The 11,135-nt window shown below is 52.1% G+C and overlaps 1 protein-coding gene across 1 annotated transcript; it reads left to right on the top strand.

Annotated features, from left to right (window-relative positions):
• The first annotated feature begins 8,771 nt into the window (after positions 1 to 8,771).
• LOC123070677 (reticulon-like protein B1) lies at positions 8,772 to 10,703 on the top strand. Its single transcript, XM_044493971.1, has 5 exons — positions 8,772 to 9,085; positions 9,535 to 9,715; positions 9,867 to 10,008; positions 10,103 to 10,172; positions 10,262 to 10,703. Exons 1-5 carry the CDS (start codon positions 8,884 to 8,886, stop codon positions 10,426 to 10,428), a joined length of 762 nt encoding a protein of 253 aa, XP_044349906.1. The 5' UTR covers positions 8,772 to 8,883; the 3' UTR covers positions 10,429 to 10,703.
• Positions 10,704 to 11,135: the final 432 nt, after the last annotated feature.

Raw genomic sequence — 11,135 nt, 5'->3', positions numbered from 1 at the left:
GAAAGCCTCTCCCCCAGCGGGGGGAGGGAAGAAAAGGAAGGCCTCCCCAACAAGGGAGGCCGAAGGGTCCAAGAAGGGGAAAACTCTTCCCCCGGACTGCTCTGCCAACGCCAGTGACGACGACGAGGACTGGCCTCCAAGGGCCAAGCCCCTGGCGAGATCATAAGTATCCAGACTCCCGAATAACTTCAAGGTTTTTCCTTTTCGCCACATAATGTCTTTCTAATGCCGCATACAACCCTGCAGTCCGCCCAAGGATGATCTTCCCGCTTCGTCGAGCGGGTCCTTAGGTGCGTCGGATATGGATTCTCTTCCGACTGCCTCCACCCCCCGTGACACGGCCGATGCCGAGGTGGGATCCCAGGAAGGGACCCACCAGGAGGAGGAGGCCCCGAAGGTGTTGCAGGACAACCTCCCGGACTTTGCACCGGACTCGGCCCCGGAACCCACAGTGGCTCCGGAGTCCGGCGGGCGACCCCTTCGTAAGAAGGGCAAGTCCGTGACGCCGGCAGCCTCCGTCCAACCGGAGGCACCGGATAACTTGCTGGAGGCGCTCAATGGCGCCTCCATTGAAGAGGAGCACCGCACTGTTATGAGTGCGGTGATTCAGAAGGTTCAGCTCGCCAAGAGCGGGCTGACCGAAGCCTGCAGTAGCCTTCTAACAGGCTTTGAGGTAAGAATTTCGATATATATAAAATGGTACCGCATAGACAGTAGCCCCTGATGCTCAGTTCGGTGTTCGGAAAGAAAAGCCGGACTGAGGATCTAAAAAGATATACGCAGGAGTCAATAAAAAATATGTCAATATGGGATTGCAGGCTGCGCTGCTGACCTCTGCCGCACTAACTGCGGAGGTCAATACTTTGAAGGAAAGCCTCGAGCGGTCCGAGAATGAGCTCGGCCGTGCCAAGAAGCAGCTCGAGGACAAGGAAGGTGAGTAACACCTTATTAAAATTGTACCTTACAGAAAATGATTTTGGTTGCAAAAAGAATGACAAGGATAACGTGGGTATTGCAGGGGCCACTAATGAGGTGGCGATCCTGAAAGAGGAGGTGGCCGCAGCCGAACGCAATGCGGCCGCGGATCACACCGAGCGAGAGAAGCAGGAGGCGCGGGTGGCGGAGGTATAGCAAGAGCTCCAAGATCTCGTGAAAAAACATGAGAGCCTGGAGCGTGACTCGAAGACTCGAGAGTCTGAGCTTGCAACGGCTCTTGAGAGTGCCAAAGCCGCTAAGGCCGAAGCCTACAAGGCCCTCCGGGAAATCGAGGTGTTGAAGAAAATAGCAGCGGGTAAGGCATTTTTCATGCAAAGTAAGCATGTGAGTGTTAATTACCTGTTGCTTACCCGAATTCGGAGCTCTTCAGGAGCGTTCGCAGATCTTCCTTGCAGCGTGTCCGATGCTGCCGCATTCTACCGGGTCGAGGAGGGGAGCTCGACGGAGAAGGTCTTCTGATCTCAGTATGCTGAGGCCGGACATCCGGTGCCCCTTAGCGACCAGCTGAAGCAGCTGGTCGAGCTCCACAAGGCGGCCGAACAGGCCATGAAGGGCCTCATAGTTCGGCTGTGGCCTAAGGAGGCCATGCCTGGGAGCTACTTCGGCCTGGTGTGTCGGCTGGTGGATGCGTGCTCGTGAGTTGAAGTCATCAAGCACTCCGCCTGTATTGAAGGTGCCCGTCGGGCCCTTGCCCGCGCAAAGGTGCACTGGGGCAAGATGGATGCCCAGAAGCTTGTGACGGACCCGCCACCGCAGGGCAAGGAGCACCGTACTCCCGAGATGTATTATAAGAGTGTCCTGAAGGGTGCCCGCACTATTGCGGGTGAATGCTCCAAAGATGTAATATTTGAGTAGACTCGCATTTTGTTATCCTGTGCGGTGAAAACTTAGTCCATATGCGCTAAGCAACGCTTGTTGATTTAAAATATTACCTTCTGTGCGGCTGTTTATCAAATCTGAGAGATGACAAGTCGTCGGCTTCGGCCCCCATGCCGCAAGTGCTGGGGTGTTCGGGATAAACTTGAGCACTCTTGTTCCCATTTTTGGATCCATCTAGGGAGGCGCTCAACACGACGAACAAGGCAACTGGACTTATAATGCTTGAACACTCTCACTTAGCCATATAATTCTATAATTTTAAATTTCGGCGAAGCCCGTAGTCTTCGGAAGGCCGAATTTGGGGCGCTATCCACGCCTGGGCCGGACAAAATCCGGCTCCTCGCTCTAAGCGGCATAAGTCTTTAAGGACTCGCAAAAAACCTCTCGATTAGCGACCGGCTCTCGCCTCATCATGACGGTCAGTTTTAGCTTTCTCCACTGAGGCGTTAACCCAGCTCAACTGGGGCGTAATCGCAGTGGTTCTCCCAATGCTACCTTAGCCGATACAACGGAACGTAAGGTACCAAAACATGGGAGCCAGGCAAACCCAACTATTGACCCAAGACATGATTCGGAGCCGATGCATATAATGCTATAAGTTCGGGGTGCCGCACTTGTGAAAGTGTTCGGACTTATCACACCATGATGCGAGAAACATAAGCCCCTGGTGTATTTTAACTGTACCAAAGTGTACGGATGCAACATGTCGTAAATGAACATATGTATAAAAAGAAATGCAATTATAAGCAAAAAGGTGATGCATTGTTTTATTCAAGAAGTGCTGCTATGAATGCAGAACGATACAAATAGTGCGATAAGCAAGGGACGGGACTGTTAAACATGTCCCCCTCCAGGGGTAGGCTGCGAAGTGGTGTATAAAACAGATTTAATGCTCGTAATGGAGACCACCTGTATATTCGTTGTAGCCTTTATCCTTTCCTGGCTATTGCATCGTGAGGTCGGCAGGTCTGCTGCCGGACAGGGCCTCTGACGAACGGACTTCTGTGGGTAAAAAATAAAAAGGAAAAATAAAAAAGAACGACACACTTGAGAGCCCCTGGTGTGGTTGAGCCACAGTCTGGGCTTATCATGGTTGTGCCCCTCTCCCCATGCCCATGGTATCTTCAGGGCGTAATGGTGTACGCGAAGGACCTGTTTTGACGTTTTACAGGGGCTGGGGTTGGGGCCGCACTGCTACGCGTGCTCAGAACGTGCCAGGTGGTCTTGTTGTAGGTTACTCCGGGCGCGCTTAGCTGTGTCCGGCCGCTTAACGGCCGGACTCGAGAATTTCCTTAAGAGGCTGCATTGTACTTCTGCCGTGAGAGCCGATGTATGTTCCTCCGTTCGGAGAGAACGTTCAGTGTTTCCGTTGACCGTGATGACTCCTCGAGGGCCTGGCATCTTGAGCTTGAGGTATGCGTAGTGCGGCACCGCGTTGAACTTTGCAAACGCGGTTCGTCCGAGCAGGGCATGATAGCCGCTGCGGAACGGAACTATGTCGAAGATTAACTCCTCGCTTCGGAAGTTATCCGGGGATCCGAAGACCACTTCCAGTGTGACTGAGCCTGTACAATTGGCTTCTACACCTGGTATGACGCCTTTAAAGGTCATCTTGGTAGGTTTAATCCTTGAGGGGTCTATGCCCATTTTGCGCACTGTATCCTGATAAAGCAGGTTCAGGCTGCTGCCGCCGTCCATCAGGACTCTGGTGAGGTGAAATCCATCGACGATTGGGTCTAGGGCCAATGCGGCGAATCCGCCGTGGCGGATGCTGGTGGGGTGGTCCCTTCGGTCAAAAGTGATCGGGCAGGAGGACCATGGATTGAACTTTGGGGCAACTGGCTCCATCGCGTATACATCCCTGAGTGCACGCTTCCGCTCCCTTTTGGGTATGTGCGTTGCGTATATCATGTTCACCGTCCGCACCTGTGGGGGGAAACCCTTCTGTCCTCTATTGTTCGGCGGTCGGGTCTCTTCCTCGTCATCGCTATGCAGCTCCTTGTCATTGTTTTCGGCAATTAACTTGCCCGCCTGCTTGAATACCCAAAAGTCCCTGTTGGTGTGGTTGGCTGGTTTTTCGGGGGTGCCGTGTATCTGGCACGAGCGATCGAGTATTCGGTCCAAATTGGACGGACCCGGAGTAGTTCTTTTGAATGGCTTTTTCCGCTGACCGGGTTTAGAGCCTCTGAATCTGGTATTGACTGTCGTATCCTCACTATTGTCGCCGTTGATGCGGCGTTTGTTTTTGTTATGACGCGACCTGCCATTTCGGTCCTTGAAATCCGGACTGCCAGAATTTTTGCTGAGGTTGTTGCTGTGTGCTAGCCAGCTGTCCTCACCCGCGCAGAAGCGGGTCATGAGTGATGTGAGGGCTGCCATGGATTTCGGCTTTTCCTGTCCCAGGTGTCGGGCAAGCCACTCGTCGCGGATGTTATGCTTAAAGGCCGCGAGGGCCTCCGCATCCGGGACAGTCGACGATTTGATTTTTCTTGGTTAAGAACCGTGTCCAGAATTGTCTGGCCGATTCGTCTAGCTGCTGAATTATGTGGCTTAGGTCATCAGCGTCTGGTGGTCGCACATACGTGCCTTGGAAGTTATCGAGGAATGCGGCTTCCAGGTCTTCCCAACTCCCAATTGACTCTGCTGGCAAGCTGTTAAGCCAATGCCGGGCTGGTCCTTTAAGCTTGAGGGGGAGATATTTGATGGCGTGAAGATCGTCACCGCGGGCCATGTGAATGTGAAGAAGATAGTCTTCGATCCAAACCGCGGGGTCTGTTGTGCCATCGTAAGATTCGATATTCACGGATTTAAACCCTTCGGGGATTTGATGATCCATTGTTTCATCTGTGAAGCATAGTGGGTGTGCGGAGCCTCTGTACTGGGCAATGTCATGACGGAGCTCAAAAGAGCTTTGTTTGTTTTGTTCGGCCCGGCCGGACTTACTGTGTCCGGCGCGACGGTTGTCGTCATGTACCGTGGGGCGCCCACGTGATCCATAGATCGATCTTGATTGTCTTGCCTTATCCTCCAATATATCTCGCAAGTCCGGAGCGTTCCCCTGTGGCCTTGTGCTTTTCGAGCGATGCCGGGGTACGGGTCTAGTGAAGGGCCTAGAGGCCTCTCTGTCGCGACCACGGGGTGGTCGGTCAGCCGTATTGTCTCCTGGTGATGCGGGTTCATACGCTTCCTCCTCTAATCAGGGGAGCAGCTTGCGTTTAGGGTAGCTTTTGGAGGGGCGTTCGAGCTCATGCTCTTCGGCCGCGAGGACTTCAGTCCATCTGTCGGCTAGCAGATCTTGATCAGCTCTAAGCTGTTGCTGCTTTTTCTTGAGGCTGTTCGCCGTGGCCATAAGCCTGCGTTTAAAACGCTCTTGTTCGACGGGATTCTCAGGCACGATGAATTCATCGTCGTCAAGGCTTGCCTCGTCTCCGGAGGGAGGCATATAATCCTCTACCTCTTCTTCTGCCGCTCTCTCATGAGGGCTGGCGTCTCCGTCCTCCTGCGCTGGATCTTGCTGGAGTGGATTGTCTTCGGCACTGTCCGGTGTATTATTATCTCCGGTGCCGGAATCTTCATTCTTGCTGTGGCGGGATTTAGAGCGCCGCCGCTGACGCCGACGCTTGGGCTGTTTCTTGGAGGGGTCATCCTCCGCTGTTCCTTCGCCGTTCCCATCCTTTGGGATATCCACCATGTATATGTCATATGATGAGGTGGCTTTCCAGTGCCCGGTGGGCGCTGGTTCTTGGTCGTCTCCGGCATCGTCGTCCATACCGTCGATGTCTTCGGAGTCGTAGTCTAGCATGTCGGTTAGATCGTCGACAGCGGCTACCAAGTGGGTGGTGGGTGGGCTTTGAATTTCTTCGTCGTCCGCATCCCAACCGTCCTGACCGCAGTCCAGCCAGGGCTCTCCTGATAACGAGAGATACTTTAGTGAACTCAAGATGTCGCCGAAAGGTGAGTGTTGAAAGATGTCCGCTGCGGTGAACTCCATGATTGGCGCCCAATCGGATTCGATCGGAGGGGGCGCGGGAGGTTCGGAGTCCGGCACCTCGGAGTCACGAGCTTTACGAGGGACAAGGTCAGTGTTCGGCTCTATCGCCGTAGAGGTTGCAGCCCCCGAGGCGGTGTCTAGCCATCCATCCTCGATCTGCACAGCCGGCTCCGAATTGAAGATCGGAGAGGGTTCGAGTGCGGCCTCCAGGGTACTGTCCGGCTGCAGAGCTAAATCATGCTCGCCATGACAGTGCGGCACGCTCGGCTATGTCTCGAATCCATCAAGGATCAAGTCCCTGCGGATGTTAGCCGTGAAGTTCAAACTTCCAAATCTGACCTGACGGCCAGGGGCGTAGCTTTCGATCTGCTCCAGACGGCCAAGCGAATTGGCCCGCAGTGCAAAGCCGCCGAATACGAAGATCTGTCCGGGGAGAAAGGTCTCACCCTGGACTGCGTCGTTGATGATGGTCGAAGAAGCCATCGAGCCTATCGGTGACGACACAGAGGAACTCTCAATGAAAGCACCAATGTCGGTGTCAAAACCGGCGGATCTTGAATAGGGGGTCCCAAACTGTGCGTCTAGGCGGATGGTAACAGGAGACAAGGGACACGATGTTTTACCCAGGTTCGAGCCCTCTTGATGGAGGTAAAACCCTACGTCCTGCTTGATTAATATTGATGATGTGTGTTACAAGAGTAGATCTACCACAAGATTAAGGAGGCTAAACCCTAGAAGCTAGCCTATGGTATGATTGTTGTTCGTCCTATGGACTAAAGCCATCCGGTTTATATAGACACCGGAGAGGGCTAGGGTTACACAGAGTCGGTTAAAATGGTAGGAGATCTACATATCCGTATCGCCAAGCTTGCCTTCCACGCCAAGGAAAGTCCCATCCGGACACGGGACGAAGTCTTCAATCTTGTATCTTCATAGTCTTGGAGTCCGGCCGATCACGATAGTTCGGCTATCCGGACACCCCCTAGTCCGGAACTCCCTCAGTAGGCCTCAATGACACCCAGTGATGCGGCGGGCTGCTACAACTCGATCCGCCAGCCCTGTCCGAAGGATTCGAGTGGCGTGGCGCCCCCTTCTCATGAGATGCACGGAATCGCCTGCACTCCAGACATTGGCTCCTTGACATGTCACATTGTGGTGGATGGGCTACCAATTTGGATGGTTTTCAGACGGATCTAGATCGTCGGCTTGCTGATGACAAGGTTGGTGGCTCTGATGTCTTGGTGGCGTTGCCTCTACGTCGGGGCGTGTACATGCTAGTGGTGGTGCTGCTTGTCGGCATTAGTGGATGACTCGAAGCTGTAGGAATGGTAGCTGTGTTGCTCTGAGCGAAAACCATCGGCGACGACAATGCCCATGGGCATCATTATCCTCCTTGTGACAGGCAGAAGCCAAGGTTCTGTCGCGGGATTGGGTCGCGGCGTCATTTTCCTCTCTTTCGTCTTGAAGATATCGATCCATTTTGCGCTTCTCTGGTGTCAGCATGCATGATATCATGTTCGCAGGTGCCCGACCGACGGTGCGGTACAGGCATTGCGACTTGTGTGGCGATGATTGTTGTCGCAAGATTAGTAGGGTCACGACTCTTTTTTGTCACTGGCCATCTAGCTTGTTCTTAAGTGTGAAATCGGAGCTGCGACGCGGGGCAGCTCAAAGGCAACGATGACGCATGATGGGCAGCTAGGGCTCTGTTGGTGTTAGGTGTGCTCCTTTTCTCCTACGTGACATGCCATCGAAGTCGGAGATGTCTGGTCATCGGACCTGTTTGTGGTTGATTGTTTGACATAGCCCAACAATATTTTCGTGCTTCCTTCGGGCTGAGAGTTGTTGGTTGGTCATGTGCGGGGGAAGTCGGAGTTGCATCTCCATGAGCAGTGATCGATGATGTTTTCCCTTTTGCGGTGGTGTGTGTGGATCATGTGGATAGACAGGTCAACCGAGTGCCTTGTCTTGAGGGCGTATTGTGAGGGTGTTTGGTTCTCTTTTAATTAACCAGTCAACATTTTTAAAATGAATGGAGACCCCGATGGTTAAAATTGCATTTGCTAACCATCAAATACCTGGAATTTTTTGACGCGTTAGTCACTTTCTACTTCCCGGGAGGCTGAAGGCAGGGACAACATGAGGAGCGACAGGGATGAGCGCTGACGCGACGAGGCAGAGCAATGGACGAGCGTAAGCCGTCTAGAGCCGATGGAAGCGAGTCCGAAACTTGACGATGCAGGGGTGTGCGGTCATCACCGGAGTGGTTGCAGATAGGGGCAGGTAGGACTAGAAGGTGAAAATTGTTTCAGGTACCTGGCCGTATCGGTCCAAAAACTATTTCCATGAATCAGCGTTTATACTTGACGGAAAAAACCTTAGCCACCAAGTTATGTGCTCCTCCAAGTCGTCCCATCCGACTTCCTTGGCCGCGTCGTTGCTCAAGAAGCTTCTGCCCGAGACGACAAGACTACCTTCGCGCCGACGGATGTCGGCCCCGCACCACGTGTCACAGTTCCGCTCAACGCACCCTCGCGATCTCCTCCGGCTGTCCTCCCTCGTGGGGCCGGCAAGGACGTGCCTGCGATGACGACGCCTCCCCGTCCGCGTCTTCAAACTTAACCCCCAAAGACAACCCCATCTTCCGTCCACCTGCACGCGCAACCCTCGTCCCCTGTCACCGGGGCCCAGCCTCCACCCCGGTCTTAATTCGTCATTAAGCGAGAGGGTAAAGCTGGACCCAAGTCGAGGGGCGCGTCTGATACGGCGTGGACGAAGCCTACCAGTTCCAAACCGCTTTTGCTCGCATCCTCGCCCTCCGTGCGGCGTCCAGACGGACGGCCCCGATCGCGTCGCGTGCCGTATAAAGGGTCGTCGCCTGGCTACGCGCACCCGGAGATCTTTGTGTGACCGCGCAGCCAAGGGGGAAAGAAAGAAAGAAAAGGAAAACCAACCAGAAGAAAAGCTCGGGCGTTTCTTAGCGTGGGAGGAGAATAGGGGAGCGTGGGGGAGGGAGCATGGCGGAGCACAAGGAGGAGCCGGTGGCGGAGTCCATGATGGACAAGATCTCCGACAAGTTCCACGGCGGCGGGGACTCCTCGTCGTCATCCTCGGACTCGGACGACGAGAAGAAGGGGTCGGCGGCGGGCGTCAAGGCCAAGATCTACCGCCTCTTCGGCCGCGAGAAGCCCGTCCACGCCGTCCTCGGCGGCGGCAAGCGTAAGCCCCCGAGCTCTGTGTTCCAGATTGGGAATTGATTATGCTTTGGTGTTAGATCCGATTCGATCTGATCGCGTTTCGTCTCGCTTGTTTTAGTGGGAACTGTTACTTTATTGCTTGGTACGGAGTAGTAGTAACTAGCTTTAGCTTTAGGATAAGATAATAGAAGCGATAGGACCCTCGGTTATGTGATTTCAGCCATCAGCCTGTTCTAAAGCTTGGTTGGAGGGTTTAGAGTTTGTTCATAATAAGCAGTAAACTGAAGGTCTGTGTGTTGAATTTGGTAATGGCGACGGTTAAACGGCGGCACAGTTTGTCGTCACTCTAAACCCCTAATATGCTCGAGAAGATCTGGGGGCAGTAGAACAGATCTGGATTGCTTAACCACCTAGATGTTTATGCTGGTGTTTTGGCCTGATGTGAACGCTTGCAATTATTTTTGCTTGCAGCTGCTGATCTTGTTCTATGGAGGAACAAGAAGATCTCAGGAGGGGTGCTTGCTGGCGCTACGGCCATCTGGCTGCTGTTCGAGATCATGGAGTACCATCTGCTCACCTTGGTGGGCCACTGCCTCATCCTCTCCCTGGCAACCCTCTTCCTCTATTCCAATGTCTGCATTTTCGTCCACAAGTGAGCTTCTCCTCCCAAATCAAATTGATTCAACTTATGCTTGACCTGCTGCTGTTGATTGTGGTGCCTGCAGACACCGTCCTTCACTAGCCATTTGAATTTGCTAATTGTTTAGAACTTTCCTTAATCCTTGGTGTTTATGATATTTTAGGTCTCCCCCGAACATCCCTGAGGTGAAAATTCCAGAGGACATGACTGTAAACATTGCACTATCACTGCGGCATGAGATCAACCGGGGCTTCTTCACCTTGAGAGAGATTGGTCATGGTCGTGATCTGAAGAAATTCCTCATTGTATGTTGGTTATCTCTTTGATTTCGCAATGATTAATGGGTTGGTGATTTCTTGATCCTGCTCACGAATATGTGACTGTACTTTGTATTCCCAGGTGATCGGAGGGCTCTGGGTTCTTTCTGTTCTTGGGAGCTGCTGCAACTTTTTGACATTGTCATACATAGGTAATGATCACCTGTAGCCTATTTTCATCACCACTCACTAAATATCGATCCAAGTTATTAATGGACACCTTTTTTTTTCCCGAGTGCAGTCTTTGTGGTGCTGTACACTGTGCCAGTTCTGTATGAGAAGTACGATGACAAGGTTGATGCTTTTGGTGAGAAGGCCATGATCGAATTGAAGAAGTATTATGCCATCTTTGAAGAGAAGGTCCTGTCGAAGATCCCGAAGGGTGCTCTGAAGAACAAGAAGCACTAGATCACAAGAGTTACCCTGCCGCGTATTGCCATCTGTGTTAATCTCAACTTGTCACCTCATTTTGAGGGATGGTTCTGTGTCAGTGCGTCTGTCTTTAGTTAATATACTACTTGATAGTACATATAGATGTGGTGTGCTGATCTTTTTGTGAAGTGGAGTCATGCACTTTTTGTTTATTTTTCAACTTTCAGCATGGTTACTCTATCCGGGAGCCAGAAATGTTATGGCATTACCTGTTCTAGTGCCTAGTGATATACTGCGTAGTGATTTATCCAGTTTTCTTCGTTCCTTCCATTTAATAGGTACTCCCTCTATAAAGAATAAGACCGTTTAGTCATGATTTATACATGATCTTATAGCAGTATTTTCTTTGCAGAGGGAGTATTTATTTTTACCTTATATAGGTATTGGTAGAACTTCATTCGGTTATAAGAAATATGATAATTTGATATATTTCATCGAGTACTTCCTCCGTAACTAATATAAGAATGTTTAGATCACCACACGTGTGGCATAATAGGCATTCGTCCACACATCGTGTGTGGCATGAGCGGGGGGCAGGCCACGCGGACTATGTGTGGGTGAATAGTAGAATTGTAGAATTGTTCATACGTGTGGGCACAACTACTTCATGCCACTCTCTCATTAAATACTACTCATCTTCACCCTGCGCGTGTGGCATAGTTATTCGGGATGGCAAATATGAT

The sequence above is a fragment of the Triticum aestivum genome, chromosome 3B (assembly GCF_018294505.1).
Source record: "Triticum aestivum cultivar Chinese Spring chromosome 3B, IWGSC CS RefSeq v2.1, whole genome shotgun sequence".
NCBI lineage: Eukaryota > Viridiplantae > Streptophyta > Magnoliopsida > Poales > Poaceae > Triticum > Triticum aestivum.
The sequence above is the reverse complement of the archived record's forward strand: the minus strand, read 5'-3'. Positions and strand labels throughout refer to the sequence as shown.